Source organism: Triturus cristatus, chromosome 11 (genome assembly GCF_964204655.1).
Source record: "Triturus cristatus chromosome 11, aTriCri1.1, whole genome shotgun sequence".
NCBI lineage: Eukaryota > Metazoa > Chordata > Amphibia > Caudata > Salamandridae > Triturus > Triturus cristatus.
This window is the reverse complement of record NC_140594.1, coordinates 1018755478-1018775513: the sequence shown is the minus strand read 5'-3', so window position 1 is coordinate 1018775513 and position 20036 is coordinate 1018755478. Positions and strand designations below refer to the sequence as shown.

The 20036-nt window shown below is 42.3% G+C and overlaps 1 protein-coding gene across 3 annotated transcripts in view; it reads right to left on the bottom strand.

The window, feature by feature from the left end:
- Positions 1–6502: 6502 nt before the first annotated feature.
- Positions 6503–20036, bottom strand: part of LOC146785847 (maltase-glucoamylase-like) — a 783978-nt gene continuing 770444 nt past the window's right edge. For all 3 annotated transcript variants that reach the window (XM_085635202.1, XM_085635203.1, XM_085635205.1), the window contains 4 exons: positions 17876–17964; positions 16957–17006; positions 10868–11035; positions 6503–6796 (listed from right to left, as the gene is read on the bottom strand). In XM_085635202.1, coding sequence (XP_085491328.1) covers positions 6725–6796; positions 10868–11035; positions 16957–17006; positions 17876–17964 — 379 coding nt within the window. In that variant the 3' untranslated portion in view covers positions 6503–6724. The remainder of the gene's footprint in view (positions 6797–10867; positions 11036–16956; positions 17007–17875; positions 17965–20036) is intronic.

Sequence of the window (20036 nt, the reverse complement as noted above, 5' to 3'; positions counted from 1 at the left end):
ATGGTAATTGTAATGAGTACTTTGTCAGTTGTATTTGATTGGTTTCATCCATCTAGGATGAGCCTGCTACATGCTTACAAACCACTTTGTTGCAATTTGTTTTTACATATATGCATGAAATTAATTTGGTGTTGTACATTTATTCCTACTGTATCAATGCATAGGAAAGAGTTTTTTATAATTTTTTATATTGTACGGCTTATGGTTATAAGCTGACACCTTGGAAGTCCGCCTGGTGGCCTGCTGATCTTGGACCAGCAACCAACCATGCTAGGATCCTAGGCCTCATTCTGGAGACTAAACTCACAATGAAGTCACAGGCTGACACCATCACCTCTGCATGCTTCCACATCCTCTGCATGTGATACAATATCTTCAAGTGGCTCCCGCTGGACACCAGGCGTACCATCATGCAGGCACTAATTACAAGCATATTAGACTATGGCAACTCACCCTACACCAGCATCCCCACCCATCTCCTTCACAGATTTTAAACCATCCAAAAAGCCACCGCTATACTCGTCCTCGATGTCCCACTCTGAACCCACAACACACCACTCCTCAAAGAGCTCCACTGGCTCCCCATCCAGAAGTGCTGCCAGTTCACACTTCTCACATATGCATTCAAGTCACTCCACAACATAGGACCTGCATACCTTAATCACTGGCTTTGCTTCCGCTAACCCACCAGATAACTTAGTTCAGCATCACTGTCACACACACACACACCCCACAAACTGAAGCAGAACGGAGGTCGATCATTCTCCTACCAAGCCACCCAATCCTCCCCCAACACATCAGCGCCTCCTCCTAACTTCTTTAGTTCCGCAAGTAGTTGATGGCCTGACTTTCAATAAGTCTTCTTGCAGGACCATTGAGACTGCCTATATTCAGGCCCAGCCTTATACAAGCGAACACGCACCAACTCAGTGCCTGGATACTCTCACGGGCGGCAAGCGGCACTCTGCAAATCCACCTTACACAACACAATATTACATTACGCAATAAATAAAATAAACTATCCAAACAAATTTGTGCACAGCAGCTCAAGAGTCAGTGTCAGGGTTATTAAAGACTTCACAGTGAAAATAAAAGTACAAGTTTTAAAGAATTGTCTATCATGGCCAATTGCAGTGTCACAGTGCACACACTGCAGAGAGATAGATTATGCACTATTGTTTTTCTCTGACTCTTCTTTGTTCTACATCTTGAGAAGTGCTGCATTCTGTCTGTGTACTTCCAACTCTCAACATATACACGTACATGTGAGAAACAAAGCACTTTCTTTTTAAAAAATGTAGATGGTGAGCATGAAAAAAGTTGGCATCTGGTAGGGTAGAAGGTGCCCAGGCCCATCTTCCAATTTACCTGGACTGGTCCTTCGACTAGTCAAGGCTCTTTTGGACCCAGCTCTGCATTGCCAGTGCTGGCCTCTCATTCTCTCTTCGTACTTTTTCATCCATTTCACTCTTACTCTTTTTTCATCTTTGCCTCATTTTGCCATTCTCCTCATGTTGTCATTGCACTCCCTCATGCTTTTTCCAGCTTTTGCTTCTCTTTGTATCTCTGTGCCTCATTTCTTCCATTCACTTATTTCATTGTGCTCACTATTGCCATTTTCTCTCAGCTTTATCTCCTTTCACCCTTTTTTGCCTCTTTTGCCTCTTTGCTTTTACTCGTCCCTTTTTGCTGCTCTCATTGCCGTTCACCCCTCCCCTGCTCCATACCTGTTCCCCTGCGTTTCCTCCCACCTCTTCTTTCCACCTTGAAAGCCCTGCCAACTGCTCTCTCATCCTCTACTTACCCCTAGGGCCTACCTAATGGTGGCAGCTGCACAGCCGCGCAGCAGATGCACACTGCTGGCACACCTCAAGTCAAGCTTGAATGTGACAGCCAATGCCTGGCCCGTGCCCAGCTCCACGAACCCTGTTCTATCCACTCCCAGGACCTAAACCTCTGCTGCACTCTGCACCCTTGACACCAGACAATGCTGCAAATACTGCTACAGTGACTCACCTCTCTCTGATGGCAGGACTTTTTTCCTACAGTACCTGGACACTTCACCTGCTGCACTACATACACTCTCACTCCTTCTCGCCCTCTCTGACCATACCACACGCTACACCAATACCACAACAGCAGATCACTTGCACACAACATGCATTCACTAGCTTAACAATTTATTGAGTTCTGGGACCTCATTGACTCGTTTGCACCAGACATTCTCCCGGAAGGATATAAGATCACCAACTGTGACTATCAGCAAACCAGGAGGAGGAATCACCATCATTCACAGAGACTGAATTCAATTCACCACCTTCACGAACGATACCACCATAACCATAGAAAACATGAACTAAAAACACCAGATCAATGAAAGAACAATCATCAGGGGAACCTTCATGTACCACCCACCAGGACAACAAACCAACTTCACAAATCTCATTTCAGACTACCTTGCCCACCTTGCCATTGACTCCAAACATTACATGATCGTTGGAGACCTCAATTTCCACCTAGACGACCTCACAGACCTCTATGCCAGAGACTCCCTCAACTGCCTAGACAATACTGGACTATCCCAACTCCTCCACGACCAACACACGGCAGGACAAACACTCAACCCCATTTTTATCTCCAGTGACAGAATCACACACAGCCACAATACCCAGCTAACCTGGACGGACCACTCTGCAGTTCATTACAGCATCACCACTTCACAGAACCCCATCCCCCGAGAAAGGCCCAGCAAACCCCGCACAACTGGAGCAAAGTCTCAGAGTCACACTGGATCAAAGTACCCGTATCTTACCAGCTGGAACCCAACAGCAGCCTGGACCTCAGTGTCAGAAACTTCGACACATTTATCACAGCCTGCACCAAAACCCTTGCACCATCCAAACACACCAAACAAAGAACAAACAAACAAACAAGATTTAATTCTGAAGACCTCAGGAACTCCGAATGCCACTGCAAACAACTTCAGAGGAGACGGCGAACCAGCAAAGACACCACCAATAGAACCACGTACAAAGAGGCCCTCAAGCACTACCACCTCCAACTATGAAAAACAAGGAAAACATCCCTCACCGCAAGAATCGTATTGAACCTCATCAACTGGAAGGAACTCTTCATGATTGTCAAAGAATTCTCCAACCACCCAGCTCAGAAAACAACATCACCACTCTGCAAAAACCTCGCTGATTTCTTCCACAACAAGATAATACAGATTTACCAAATCTTCAAGCTTCAACCCAAGCAGTTTATCTTCATTAGTCTCCCCACTACCTCCACCACCATGAGAGACACCCAGCTGCCCAAATGGAGCCAACTTACCCACCAGGATACATCAACTATTATGACGACATTTCACTCAGGGGCCCCCACTGACTTCTGCCATCGCCACATCTTCAACCTTGGTGGACCCGGAATCAGCCTTGAACTCAAGATCATCATCAACACCTCAATCTCCACAGCTCCCTTCCCAGATGACTAGAAACATGCAGTGGTCATCGCCCTCCAAAAGAAACCATCAGTCGACCCCAGTGACCTCAAAAACTACTAACCAATCTCACAAGTACCTTTCCCGGCCAGTGTCATTGAGAAAGCAATCAACCAGCAACTTGCTGAACACCTGGAACAACACCTACTCCTGAACAGCTCACAAACCTGCTTTCACAGCAATGGCAGCACCAAAGCACCCCTCATCGTAGCCATGAACATCATCTGCACCATACTCAACCAAGGCGATACAGCTGCACTTTATTCCCGTCAACCTTTCTTCAGCCATTGACAACGTCTCACACCACACACTCATCACACAACTCCACCACATCGGAATCTGGGGAACAGCACTCAAGTGAATCACCTCCTTTCTCACATGAAGAACCCAAAGAATACCAATCCCTCCTTTCACCTATGAAGTCAACGTAATCATCTGCAAAGTCTGACAGGGATCGTCTCTCAGCCCTACCCTATTTAACACCTACATGTCTCCATAAGCCAACATTATCAGATCCTATGGACTCAACATCATCTCCTATGCCAACAACACACAACTCATCCTGCCCCTCTCTGAAGACCCCACCAACACCAGGAATAACTTCCACATTGCATGGCCAGCACTGCAGACTGGATGAAAGAGAACTGCCTGAAGCTTAACACTGAAAAGATGGAGGTGCTGATCTTCAGAAGCAAGCACTCCCCATGGGACTCTTCATGGTGACCCTCATAGTTCAGCCCCATACTGACATCAACTGAGGGTGCCAGCAGCAACCTAGGAATCATCCTCCACAGCAAAGATTCAATGTTATTACACATAAAAATTCTAGTCACATCCTTCTCCTACTTCATCCTGTGTATGCTATGCAAGAGCTTCAGGTGTCTCCCCCAGGATTCAAGGGGCATTGTCACCCAGGCCCTCAGGTAGACTGGATTACAACAACACACTCTATATAGGAACACCAGCACACCTTCTCCAAAGACTCTTGACCATCCTGAATGCCACCACCAGACTCATTCTTGATCTCCCTTGTTGCACCTACATTAACTCCCATCAGGCAGCTGCACTGGCTCCCGGTTTAGTAACAATGCCAGATCAAGCTCCTCACACACACATTAAAGGCATTAAACAACAAAGGACCCTCCTACCTCAACCATCACCTCAACTTTCACCAACCCTCCAGGCACCTTCACTCTGTCTCTCTCTCTCTCTCTCTCTCACCCATGCATGTACAAGCATGCAGAGTTGGAGGCTGATCTTTCTGCTACTTCTCAACGGAGTCCTGGAACAAACCCCCCCTACACATCAGGACCTCCATGTCACTGCTGGAATTCCAAAAGATGCTGAAGACCTGGCTCTTCATCTAGTGTACTAGTCCCTCAATCGTCCTCAGCCAGACTCAGATAACACCATCCTAGCACATGTATACCTTCATAGGTGATAAGCCACGCTCTACAAATCCACAGACCTCGTATAACCTCAAGAGGAAAGTATGGATGAAAAACGATGTATCCTGTTACCACATTAGGTCTTACCATTTTTAATAGAATACATCACTATGCTACGGCAATTACTATGTAAAGAACATCTTCCATGCACCTTCCTTATAAAGTAGGAAGAAGGAACGGTGTAATTGTCCACGTTTTAAATTCTTAGTGGCATAGTGCATTGTCTTAGCACCCATTTCTTTCCAAATAAACTATAATGCTCTAACAGTGTTGAAACTGCTGGTCAGTTCTTTGGCGTAGACCAGTGGAGGTTAGTGATGTCAGCTATGCAGGCTGAATGGGGTAACCAAGAGATTCCTATGAGGGAAAGGTTTAGATTATCAGTACTGAGACATGCTAGAGAATCTTGGAGCCATGGGTGGGTTACCTAGACAACAGTTATCTAATAAGGGGGCGCATGCTCCACTGGTAGGATAGGGCATGACAAGAAGTTATGGCAATAGGTAGAGAATTCTACATTTGTGGTTAAACAAATCGATCACACTTGGGACCCAATTATTAGTTTGGCGTTGCAGCACCTGGCCCTCCCCACTGCCACACTGCCAAACCTGTGGTGAGGCCGCCTGCCAGATTAGGAGTTTCCTCCTGTCTTGTGGCTTTTTTTGGCAATCCCACAGCAGTGCCTCTAAAAACGGGCACTGCACTGGGAATGTCAAATACTGTTCCTGCACTGCAGGGACTGAAAAGTCCATTCTGTGCAGGAACTGATGTGCATGCACACGGGGGGCACATGTTGTGCCATCCTCTTTGCATCCACAGGGTGCAGAGGTGGGGGGCCCGGGAAGGCCCCCTTTTTTCCTCTCATCCAGGGTTTTCATGGAGGAAGAACCGCCATCAATACCCTGGTGAAGAGAAAACTCCTAACATGCTTGGCGGGACTGCAGTGGTCAGGCCAAGCATGTAAATGCCCTATCCCACCACAACACTGCCAGGGAACGGCAGTTCTCTGGTGACTGCGACGGGCTTCTCATAATAGGGTGGTGGGGAGACCACCATCGCCGCGCCCCTGCGCCTCCAGACTCGTAATCAGCCCCATGGAGTGGTGCTGAATTAGGAGAAGAGAAAGGGCAGTGAACAATTTATGTCTAGATGGTGAAGGAAAATGACAAAAGGGAAGGCAAGGGTTCTGATAGATACTTTGCAATGCCCTGACTTGTAATACGAGGAGAAGGTTGGCATTTTCCACAATCCTCATACTTTAAAAGATTGTATTTCATAACATCAGCAACCTTTTTTGTATTTTGCGTCAAATCTTTTTGTCTTCTGTGATCACAGTGGGCTAAGAAACTTCTCATTTCAAGAAAAATTACGTATTTAGAATTCAATGTTGATTAATCCACTTGGTAATCATTGGAATAGTAATAAATGTGCTGTGCCTTTAAAGGGACATGCACACCTTGCCCTCATTTTAATGACAAAGTATCTGAAATGTGAACCAAACATGTTATATGCCCTCTTGACAACACTGGACACAAATAAGCAGCCACAATTATTAGAATGAAAAGCACAGATTTATTTGGTGCTGGTAAAAATTCATATTTGATACTACATTTGCCAATTAATAAACAACCATAAATACTGCGGTATACTTTAATGTTCCAGTTGTGTGCATTCCATCATATCAATTTCCACATTGCGAAATATGTAAATTATCTGCACATATTCAATTGTCGAAGAATGCAATGGTTAAAGTTCATTTCCATAGATGTTTTCTTTAGGTTGACCAGGTTACTTGTATTGGTTTATCCATGTTTGCCACTATCGATACAATATTGATGTTTAATACCTGGAATTGAAGAAATAAACAATTATAGTCTCTTCAAGCCAGTGTGATTTTTACATAGGGTATATGTATTTGACCACTTAAATCTCTTGGGTGGGAAGACTTTTCAAAAGGTATAATGCTCTGGAGCAAATTAAGGAAATAACATACACTTTAGAAATTTGCAAAGCAAGAGTTTAAAATGAATATTTGATAGAATTCTGCAGAAAATCGTATGGATACTATAAAATGAATATCACCAAAGCACCAAGGGCCAGATGTTCCACCCTTTTTTGCGGCTGCAAACAGGAGATCCTCCTGTTTGCAACAGCAAAAAAGGGTAACAGCATGTACAAATGCTATTTTGCGTGTCACTGACTCACAAAATAGCATTTGCGACTCTCGCTATTAGGAAGGGGCTTCCCGTACTAACAGCGACTCACCATGCCATATACAATTGTTTTGTGACTGCATTTGCGGCCGCAAAACGATCGCAGTTTACCAACTACTACAAGTAGGTGGTAAACCACCCGAAAATGGGAAGGGGGCCCCAGGGGACCCCTTCCCCCTTGTGAGTATGTGAGAAAATATTTGTAAGGGGCAGGCAGTGGTGCCAGGCAGTAGTCTTAGGGACCACTGCCTGCCATTAAATTTTTCTTTTTTAAATGCATCTCATTTTCCTTCAATAAAAACGGGCTGCATTAAAAAAAAAAGACTGCTTTATTTAATACAGTCTGACCAAGCAGGCCACCATCCCTGGGAGTGCTAGCCATTTCTAATGGGGTCGCAAATTGCGACAACCTCATTAATATTCCTGAAGCATGCAATTTCCGACCCCATTAGGAATCGCTAACAGTGTCTGAGACACTGTTATACATCCTAATTTGTCGTAAATTGGTGGGTCGTACATCTGGCCCCAAGAGTAACATTTTCTTTAGTGATTTTAGAAGCTGTGGAAACATGTCAAAATACCTTTGTGCAAGTGGCAAACACATTTTTGCAACATTTGCAATATTTGTATACCTTTTTACAACTTGCCCAAGTGTAAAGGCCTACAGCTTATTCAAGGTACAATAAAGGAAGCATTTTTAGACCCTTTATTGAGTGGCTAAGGAATTGAGAAATGTGGAGAACACATTAAATTGGAGTGTGGCTGACATGTTCAAAGCCCATGGCGACGGTGGTACAAGGCTTGATGGCATTTACTAAAGTGGATGTCACTCGTGAGTAAGTGTGACATTTAAAAAATGACAGTTCCTGCAACACGTTCCCATAGTTCTGTCACGAATACCTTTTGTGTGATTACAAGACGTTCATGCAATGAATAAATTGAGACAATGACAGGTGCATAGGGTATGGCATGCACCCATGATTTGACCTATAAAAGCCTTTATGGAGTAGAAAAAAGAAAGTATAACATTCTATTCCCAGTGTCTCAGTATTTATGCTGCAATTGGTTGCAATTCAACACTATATTTCTCGTTTTATTTCTCACAGCAGGTTTAAAAAAACTATTCAAGTACTTGTCTCTCAGTAGTGGGACATCTTACACAGACCACTTTATTGTGCATAAGAGGTAACAAGGCCCTACATATTGGAGGTATTGGTCCGATGGGCTGAGTAGATATGAAACATATAGAGGGAAGGATCCACATCAAATATAGAATTGTGCGAGGTTTCCTTTTGCCAAATCATTTTCCAATGTTCTTGGGTTTTGGCATTAACAATCGTTGTGAGATTTTCTACATTTTTTCCCTCCAACAAAATTTCTTTCCACACTAGGGGATCATTTTCACTGAATAAAAGAGTAATTTCACTGAAAAATGTATGCACATATTTCTCCTTTGGTAATATTTACTATTCAATATGACAGACTTTTGCACATAATTTCTCTGCAAATTAGCACTGGGCAAAGTTTTTCTATATACAATTGGGTACAGAAAAACCTAACTTTGTTGCTGCTTTTTACAAATCGTTGGTAAGTTTGAAAGAAACTGACCCTCAGCTATCATGCATGATGAGCACTTTTAGCCCAGGAATGAGACAACATAGTAAAAATGCGCTCTTTGAGTGATCAAAGAATCTCCCAGCTGGGTTCAGCCAAAGAATTGCACGTTTGTCATCTATGGCAAGTACGATATTCTAGTTAACAGTATCAATAACCCTAAAAGTTCAATTTTAAGAGCACGAATAGGCATCTTTTATGGTGAAATTATTTTGCCCCATCGCCTGAGTGTTTACTGTCCATATATATAATGAAGTTTCAGGTCATGGGAGCTGGTTATGTACTTTTTTTCAAATAACCCCACAGGTGATCCTTACTTTGGGCAGTGAATCCTATAGTTTTTTTTCTATCGAGGACTGCTGGGGCCATACTTCACAGAGTGCCCGGGGAGCAGAGGGGTAGTGGTTGCAACAGACATGTGCGTCCACTTTTTGCACTCCTGGGGCACTGCAGTATTACAGAAGAACAGAAAAAGTATGTGCAGCCCCTTCTATAATATTGATAGCACTAGTGCTCATAGATGGGCATATTTACTAAAAGTTCACACAGTGCAGGACAGCAAGCAAAGTTGTTGCTCAGTGTTGTGAGAACAGCAGAGATTTGAACTAAGATTTGACACTTTTCAGCTCTCCACTCGAGCTGGAGTAATCGAGGCTGCTTAGCACCGAATCAGGCATCCTTGCATTATGGTTTAAGGAGACATGCACTCAGAGCAGGATTTTTTTTTTGCACAGGAAGGTATGTCTGCCTGCACAAAAACAACCTTAAGAGACAATTCCTTCCTTCTATGTGTAATGCATAATGCATGATGCATGAAAGAGGAAGTAACAAGGAGAAATAAATACATTTCTCCCCATTACACCAAGGTCCGGGTGGCGTACCATTTTGTTTGCAAACCCCAGTTTACTAAATTGAGTACATCTGGGATTGCATCAAATTCCATGGGAGGATGCAAAGGAATGGCCTTTTTCCACCCATGGAACGCTCACCGCAAAATGTAATGCAACACAGTTGAAGAAGCTGCGTTGTGTTACACTGTTTTTCAAAGTCATGCGAGATAGCACCAATCACCCCTTGTGTAGCTCTGTTAATCTAACTTAAAACATTGTGTTACCTTTTGTCGGCTTTGCGACATTAGGGGGATGAATAGCCTTAGTATATCTGGGCTGCAGCATAAGCGCAATTCTGAAAGGATGCACCTTTACTCACACTGAAGTGTAGCCCCGAGCAAATGAGGAAATATCTATGGCTATGAACTCTTGCCATATTACCGACGTGAGTGCAGATGGAAGCATGGCCTTAAGAGGTGCACTGACAGTGCGCTACTAAAGGTGGCACACTGTCAGATGAGCCCCTGAGGGCAGCCCTCTTGAGGGGGATATGGGGGACCCATGGACTCCCCCAGACATACCCCTGCAAGTGGGTGCAGTGACTCACTCCATGCTAACCCCTCTATAAAGTGCAGGCAGGTTCCTGCCTGCAGAGAAACACAGAGCAGCTTTAAAGCAACCACTCCATATTGGCAGCTCTGTATTTCACTGAATGGGCTGCCCCCAGGGCAGTGCAAGTTCCCAGCTGCTCTGGGGGGCAGCACATTCATTGTAATAGAGTGCAGCCTGGAACCTCTGTTGAAAGGTGCTCTATGGCACAAACAAGGACAGTGTGCCCTATATGTAATACGAGCCCTGGTAGTAATAACATTAATGACATCAATAATGTATGTACTGTCACTGGTAAGCGTAGGAAAGGCTTTAACCCCTTCTGTGCCACGCCCTTTCCCCCTCCTGTGCCGGGCGTTTTATTAGTGGGTGGGGTTCATGACGAGATAGTCTTGTCATGGTCACAGCGCGACCGTGCTCCATGACGAGACTATCTCGTCATGGGCACTGAAGAGGTTAAAACATCTATCATTTCCAGTGGGAATTATTACTTATCACAAGCATACATACTCTGAATTTCAGTCTAACATATTATGTTGATTTTCAAAGTCACAATTTATAAATATAGGAATATCTTACATGCAATAGATATTTTCCTTTCTTTCATTGTTAGCAATCATCAGCCTTTTTGCTGTGAACTGTTTTACTTACCATGTTTGCTGAACTGAAGTTTGCGCTCTTGGTTTGACCATCATAGTGAACGGTAACATTGTTAACTGAACTGGCCTCAAGCCCCCATATGTTCATATATCCAAGAAGCAAGGGGCGTTGTGAAGTTATTGCACCCATATTGTGCTCTACATATGTTGTTAGGGTGTTCTTTAGATAAAAAAATAAAAAATAAAAAAAAATTATATTCATTGTTCAATTATTGAAGTGATATAAACTATTTCATAACATATCTCAAATTAACATATTTGTCCTAAAGTATTTACACACTACCTAGCGTATTTATGCTAAAAACTAAGATGTGGTAATTAAGTGTAATCATATACTTAGCATGTACATTTTTATGAAATCAATCTTAGTGACCCCCTTACCTAAGCGTGTACAGAATGATTGAATTGTTTTCAAGTGCAGACTGGTTGTCAGTAGCAGCCCATGGTGGGAGTGCTACCGGGCAGTGACGTGGGGAGGGGGGGCGAATTTCGTTGCACGCGCTGCATCACATTTGGCGATGCAGTGCGCGCAACAAAATTCGTTTTATTTATTTATATGTTTACTTACCTCTATTTGGCTGTAATCCGTAGTTTACTACCCCCCACCCTGACCCTGTCCCGCCCCACGTCACCGCCTAGCAGCACTCCCACCACGGGCCGCTACTGCTGGTTGTCCTGTGCAAAATTGCACCAATCTGTACCATGTTTGGCAAAAAATCGAAACAAAGCACTTTATGTATAGTTTTTTTTTATTCTGAGCTCATCAGTGAGGAAGTTGCAGGATCAATCAGCAATAGTGTAAGGTGACCACAATAGTGTCTGAACAAGATCTCAGAAAATGTTATCTGTTCACAACAAAGAGATGTTTTTGCCAAATGTTACCTTAAAATGTCTAACAGAGTGAGGGCTTTGATAAAAACAATAAATGATCTCAGTTTAGTGTTGGTGCTTTTTAAAGCATTATTTTTTCTTGACAAATATTGAATCTAGCAACGAAGCAACGTCCAAATAATATTAAGGGCTATACACTTTTTTGGTAAGACTTTCATCCAGCATCAGAACCATTATGCAGAAAGATAATCATGCTTGTAGATTAAGGGGGATATTTGCTAAGGTTTTACACTGTGTTTGCATCACAAAAGTGATGCCAAACGGTGCAAAATCCTTTTCTCCGATTTTCTTTCCAGTTCTAAACTTGTTACATGCAGGAAATGACATGAAAGGATGGAGCATGGGCATTCCCATGCAACCACACAAGGTTTCTGATGCTAAACTATTTACTAAATAAAGTAAACAGTTTTTAGCATCAGAAAACCACGCCCCTTTGAAGTAGGCGCAACGAAGAAGAAATACTTTCATTTCTCCTTTGTTTTTCAACTTTGTACATGTGCTGCACTTTACAGCACATGTACAAAGAGGGAAAATGGTTACAGTCAGTCTATGAATAGTATTTTGTACTAGAAGAGTACCCTTCCAGTACAAAACCTATGCTAGACTCACAGAGACATCCTTGCACTATGGCGCAAAGGTGTCTCCGTGGAGCACGGCAGCTGCTTTCAGCACCGGCATTACAGAAAAGTGAGGGCAGTGCCATATTTCTATAAATATAGCACTCTCCTACTGTCCTTTTTGCACAGCGCAGCATTTGCAGGCTGCTGCACTGCACTGCGCGATTAAGCGATAAATCTGACCACAATATTGTTTTTTACTCTATTGATCATATTCACATATGTTGGAGACATGTTTATAAACCTGCAACAATCTTCACCAAATTGAAAATGTCTGCATTGACAAAATATTTCAAGATTGTTGGTTCTGAATATACCAGTTGAACATAGCACTACCATGGCCTCTGGCACACATTAAGCATTCTCCATTGTGCAATGATGTACAGAATATGAATCCCACAGCATTGGACTTCTAAAGGTTCTTGATGTGGGATTTTATTTAGTACTGTTTGTCCTGTAGGTTGTTTCAGAGCCCTTTCTCGAGAACCTGTGGCTTAAGTGGATTGTTGTGGGAAATCTGGGTAGGAGGATCCCAGGTCAATCAGATGGTATTAGGGTCGAATTGTAATAACTCAGGTCTTTTGTCTCTGGTGTCCTGGAAACCATGTACTTCAGACCCTAAATGTGGAGTCACAAACTACCTTTAGCACTTTACATTCAGGGTGTTGAGTCAGAGGGGTCAGGGCTTACTCAAGTGAGGTGCTGTGGGCTACAGATTCAGAACTCAGCAACACTACAAACAAGAATTAACAAATCAATGTCTGGCCAGTGATTTTTCGAATAAAAAGGAAACATGCTTTATCACACACAAACCTAATACTGCACACTAATAGATTCAAACAGATTGGGAGGTAGAAATACATCCTTTCAGGGCCCTCACAATCTACAGGGGGTACACAACAAGGAAATGTCACAAAGATTATTTGAACCAATGAATGTACCCTTGTGCCATAGCCAGCAGGCCCTAAGCCTAAACACACAATACAACCTGAATGTTCCTAACATAAGGTGTGGGTGTTTATTTATTAAAGGGAAACCCTACATGCTTTGCTAGGGTGTCACTTTAAATATCAAATTCTGAATATTATCTCTTCCCTTATGAGAACTTTCCAAAATGACAATAGTTTAGGTGCTACTGAAAATATGCACCTAATATAATTTTGATTGGTGTGAGTAATATGTATTTATTTTAGTTTTTAATTGCACGTCACAACAATACAATAGAAAACATTTCATTGACAGTATGTTATTTACATATTTATAGTTGACTAGCAAAAGAGTTCTATGTATGCACCCAGAGTCTTGGGGATAAAACCCCAACTCCAGGGTCACTATTTTTGTGCTGAAGACTTGGTGTGTTACAAAAGAATTGAATGTAGGAGTTCCCTGTGGGTCTCCCACGCTTTGGCAGCCTGCAAGAATTATCAATGGTTTAGCGGTGCTCTCTGTCGCACTCGGATAGCAAATTCAGACAGCAATAGTGCCTTCCGACAAGTGCTATTAGCCTCTCCCCTTTTCTGAAACCAGAAACACCAGTAATTATTTTCTTTCTGTGCTTGTTTAAAGTTTCCCCCAGGACCTGCTCCCAGGAGCTGGTGCACGTGCCCAAGTAGAACACCCACACAACAATGAAAACAGACCACATGAGAGTTCCAAAGCTTGTGTGAGATGAGTCATCCCCTAGCCTAAACGGTAAACTCTTCACTGTGCTGACGGGGCAGCTGTCTTTCTCTTTGACTCCAATCTTCCTTTGGCTGATCTTGTGCTATGCTGCTGAGTTTGAGAGCAAGGAGGGAGGCAGGCCCAATGGCTGGTTGGACAGACTAACAGGGAGTGTGCCCCTCTGAAAAGGGGGCTGTTTGAATAGTCACAGGAACCCTAGTGGTCTATCACCGCATGTGACTGGCCCTATCTGGGGTAATGCTTCAAAGAACTTCTGAAAGCAGTTTAGATTTTTTCAGCCCATGACCCACAGGTAATGACTCAACATGAGCAGCTATGTTAAGCAATGATATCTCTGGCCCCATTTGGCAAATTTGAAGGAGTTTGTTGCATTTTACTCCTAATGATGTTCTGTAGCTACCAGTAGTATACGATCTGGGCTCACTGGCCTTTGAACGTTTGTTAGTTTCTTGATTACACTTAGTTTTAATGCTATCCTAGTTTGAGACAGAGGTTCAGGAAATTGCTACCCAGTCTCAGTTCCTAGCTGCTCTTTGGGCTGATGTCTTGTAGCAGCAGCACCAGGCAACTGTCAAGGCGGACCACACCACCTTGTTACACTTCCCAAGTCCCATGGCCTCCTACCCACTTGAAGGCCATCTGTGTATCCTGCAGGAGTCTGGATTACCTCTACTTAGACCATATCCAGCCATAACCACTCTGCAGAAGTCCATGGGAACCCTTTACTTCTGGGTCACCAGCATGCCCACACTCTACTTCCCACCTGAAGGGGTGGGGAGGCCAGGACCACTGGTCTTGAAGACAGTGTCTACAGTGTCCTCTCCACTCAGGGGTTTGTCCACATGGTGTGTCCTTTCTTCCTCTTTTGTAGTTCTCGCATTACTCAAAGGCTCTCTCGTGGTTTGGTTTAACCGGTGAGGTGGAAAGTTCAATAAAAGTGACCCAAACTGCCCAACAAAAAGATGCTACATCACTGCTCTCCCTTGACAGAAGGGTACTTCCTAGGACCTGCCTACCATAGGCTACAGTGAGGCTGGCACACATATTTTCACTGCAAGGGGGTACTTTATCAATTGATGATTCTAGCTGTAATCTGCAAGAGTGTCTTAGCTTACTTGTAACTGACACAACAAATTTGGTTCCTCCCCCAAAACTTCAAAGAGAACCTCTGATGTGACTGGTATGTCATGGTTCTTCCTTTTCCCCTCAGTCCCTGTGAGAAGGGCATGTGAGGCTTCTCAGTTATTCAGCCTTACCAGTTACAGTTTTCTTCCCTGACTCATTTCTCTCCCATGAAAAGACTAATCCCGGTTTATGGGTTATGAAATATTGACCAGGATTAGTTTTGAACTCCCAGCTTGCCATCACAACAATTTACTTAGCCCATCAAGTTTGTTCAAAATCTAAATCTCACTAAAGCTCTCTTTGGGAAATATTTTAAAAACCAAAGTACATGAGAGAATGCCATTAAGTCTAAATGAACAGTTTACCTGCAATCTGAATGTTTTCAAATATAGAAAAGTCATGCCATTCATTTCCATGTTTTGAGCAAATCCAAAATTGATACTTTGTGCCTTGTATATTTGGCGTTTAAATATTATACAGCAGGCTCCCTGTATGATGATAGCAAACTAAGTTAGTTACTGGTACTCCTTGATGAGCATGTTCACCTGTGCAAAGCTTTGTGCACAACTGTTCATTTGTAACTAGCACAAAAACTCTTTCCCTGAAAATGTAGCAGTGGGCCTTATTTTAAAGCAGGAGCTTACCATGGGTGGGAATCTATTAGTGAAAGCCACTCACAGCAGGGAGCCAAATATTAGATATAAAAAAGAAATTCTAGGAGGATTAATCAGGGCACAGCCCACTTCCTGGTCAATGTAATCAAAAGATGAGATGGTTCAATACAGATACATTTAACATAAAAGGTACATTTCTTGACCACTTCCCTAAAAGTAAGTAGATGGTGGATTGCTGGTGTAGGCAAAGCTTGCAGAGAAGTTCAATTTTAACTTAGTACCAGGTATTATAACTCATATTGTGAAAATGGTGACTTTTATAATTGAATGTCACAACAAAGTTGCAGAATTATGAAGATGACGATTTATGATACAATGTGTGAATTTACTTTTAAAATAATATGTATGAAAACCATTATAAACATTGATGGTCCAACATACAGCAGAAGGGTTTACAAAGAGAAAATGGTATACCATACAAGGTTGAAAGATAAACACCCTTTATTTTAAACACTATCTTTTGATGAATATTTTGCTTCACTTCACTATCAAAACAATTTGAATCATTTACAAAGCCATCACAACCAGCGCCCTCACTTATCTTGCAGACAAGCTCACCATCTCTGGTGGGTCTCGACACACCCACAGCCCAGACAACACCAGCCTAAAATCTAAGAAGTGTACAAAAAAAATAGAGACTAGGTCCTTTCAATATATGCAACCAGGACCTGGAACATCATTCCCGTATTCCTGAGGACCTCCCGACACTGCTTCACTATAGAGAAAAGTTGGAAATTCACATCTTAAGGACCCTACATCACAATCCATTAACCGGCCAAAACTCAGCTACCTCTGTTACTCAGTTGCATTAACCTTGCCGTGTACTATGTACAGAGTCCACTGCCTTTTGGCCAGGGCTGTGCTCTGCAAATACCATATACATGCTTACATACATATACACAAACAAATGAATTCATATTTTTTCTTTTTTTCTTTGATTGCCTAAACACCACAAAATACTTTCTATAACCCTTGAAATGAATGCATGATGAACAAATTCTGTAAAATGTCCTTAATAGAGGGATGATGATACATGCTCCTGTTTATTTTGTAATAAAATTAATAAACGTTAGTAATTTAACAATATGCACCTGGCTTGCGTTGAATGTAAGTAAAGAATACTGTCCATTTTCATATGCATCTGAAACAGAGAAACAACAAAAATTGGCACTAAGAATGTGTTAAACAGAAATGTGCTCTTAGATACTTTTTAAACTGTTAGAAATTGTAGCTACAGTGTAACAGAACCACATTAGGTAAATAAATGGTGGTGTATCTTTTCTTCCTATATTAAAAATTCTGTATTGAAAAGGGTAATGTCTAGCTAAATAAACATATACATGTAATTGAGTATACCTTTGCTGTTCCCTAATTTACTGAGTGCATGCCAGAGGTAGAAGTGAAAGCCTCGAATATGGATTTGGCTGGTACTCAACACATTCATAGTGGAGAGTTAGACAGTTTGGGGACAGTAGTAAAATAGTTGTTCCTTGTCAAGAGATCAACACCTGCTATAGGAGTGAACTGAACCATCAAGATATTGACAAAGGATGGGTGAAACGTTGAAACAAAAAGAAGAGTCAAGCATGCAAATTGCTGGGATTACTTTATAAATCCAATTGTTTATGGTCCTAGAAAGAAAAATGCAAAACGCTTGATTAACAGCAGCAGTGGCAAGTGTCACTCTGTGAATGGAATTTTGCTACTAACGTAATGCAGACAGGTTTCATAACCTAAAAGTCCCATTCTCACAACTTATTCTGCGATAGATGGTATGAAGCCTCCACGATTAACGAAGTTTGTTGTGCATGTCTGTTACAAACAATTATCATTTTCTGCACTCATAGGTGCAAAAGTGCAGCTCATGGGACCAACTTTCACAACCCTCAGCTATGTGGGATATGTGTAGGCATCTCTTTTTATGTCCAAGTAAAGGATTATGATGCACATTCACTTAAGTAAAATAATTGTATCACTATGCAGAAGTATGACAAATCACGTTCTACCCACCAATTGTAACTCCATCATCCCAATAAAGTTGTCCCTGTGCCATTCCTGCAGAATCCAGGGCAACAATCAATCCCATATAGTTCTGTCGGCTGGAGGGAAAAAATAAAGTATCAAAATTCACATTCATTTAGGAACAGATAGAAATAGTTAAAAACTCATAGTCTTACGCTGTTTTTGAAATTCCAAGTTCACCCTATCCAACTGTAAATGCTGTGCAAACTCATTACAAGGGTAAATTAAGTCAAAAATTAAATTTTAGGGCTGTATGTACTTTTTTCTCACCTGCCAGAAATTGATTCAATGATTCTAGGCAAGTGTAAATGCATTTACTATTGCACAATGATTACGAGAAATCAACAGTATCATCATCATTCAATTCTTTATCTGAATGTCAAAGACAATCATAAAAGATAGCATAACACATACAATATGTGCAAAAATACATATAGATTCAGAAAAAAATAATCATACAAATCCAGTTATCTCCCACTCTAAAAATCTAACCTCTTACAGTAAAATACAGCTGATTTAAGAAAACAACCCAGTCTAAAACATGCATCAATACTAGGAAGCAATGATAAAAAAACAAAGAGCGACTCTGAATTGCTCAAATTAGTCTGCCCTGAAAAGAGGTGATAAATACAATGTTCTAAAAACTTTATAAAATTTAAGAAACAAACTAAAGTGCAGTAAAGATTGGGATGAATTGTTATCACTAGCACATTTAATCCTTCCCAGGTTTCCAAAATAACCTCTTGGGAAATAAAACAGATGGCAAGAGATACCAGGTTTAAATCTCAGCAATAAGGCTCTCACATGCAATAAATACGGTTCAGGCCCTGGGTTAGTTAATAAAATAACAATTTCTGACCAGTGGTTTGTTCCTTTCCTTATTTTTCCTTTTGGCATGTCGTCTATTCATAAATAAATGCTTCCCAAGTGCATATCAGTTTTACTTATTAACATAGGATTATCAACTAGAGCATATTTTCCTAGATTCGACAAGCATTGTTTCACGTATACCAGTAAGGGAATACTCAAACCCTGAACACAACACAAACAATCGTTGATCATGTTATGACTAAAAGAGGTCCTGGGATTACTCCATACAGAAAGCCACAACAAAAAGGTCCCAATATAATAAAATCTTCAAGATAGGGCAAATCAAGATCCTCATGACAAATATAGTGAGCGGTTTATTGGGCAAGTGTGAGGAGTTGCCTACAAAAGTGATTCTCCTCTACTGTAACACATGACAATGTCCAAAACCTCCACCGCCATAACAGCTAGTAGGAACACATTGTTTGGTGTATATTTCTCAAATAAAGGGAATCAGCTTGCCCTACACTGCTTTGCCAATATTAAAATTAAAAGTGAACCAATAGTTTGCTTGAAGTTAATGTTCCTATACCTGTAATTTTCCACCCAGGTTCCATTAGAACCAAAAATAAGGCCTAGCAAAAGAAATCCATGTACAATTCCTAAGCTACTCTCATGAGCACAAACGGTTTGCAACATATAATGTTTAGGACCGCATGCCATGATGTGGGATTTAGATACATTTATTAAAAGGTGTAGATAAGCCATAAAACCAGAAAAACCATGACTCAAACAGCGTAAGGCATTTAGAGTGCGGGCAAGAAGCACTGCGTCATCATTATATAAATTCATTTTAGCCTGTGTGGTGTGACAGTCCCTGGGGCTGCGGGGGGGGGGGGTGCAGCCCCCCTGCATTAATATTTAATTCTTTCCCAGGGAGGTGGTTGGCCTCGGGGCTCAGGGGCTGTGTGGTCCCCCCGCATCACTGCTTTTGTCCTCGGGAGGTGGGAGTCACTGGGGCTTGGGTGGGAGTGCGCTCCCGCGCCTTAATAGCAGATTTAACTGTGGGGAAGTGGAAGGGCACGGGGGTTGCCGAGTAGGCAATCCCCACGTTTATTTTCAATTCAAGCCCGAGGAGTTGGTGGTTCCCGGGGCATGGGGGGTCCAAGAGGCCAACTGATTTAAGTTTCACATGTGGCCCTGGGGAGGTGGCAGCCCCTGGGGCTGCGGGGGTGCCTCATGGGCCCCTACACTAATTTCATTTTAGCCCCAGGGAGGTGGGGGTCCCAGGGACTGCGGGGGGCTGTGTGGTCCCCCCTCATTAATGTTTTATTTTGACCTG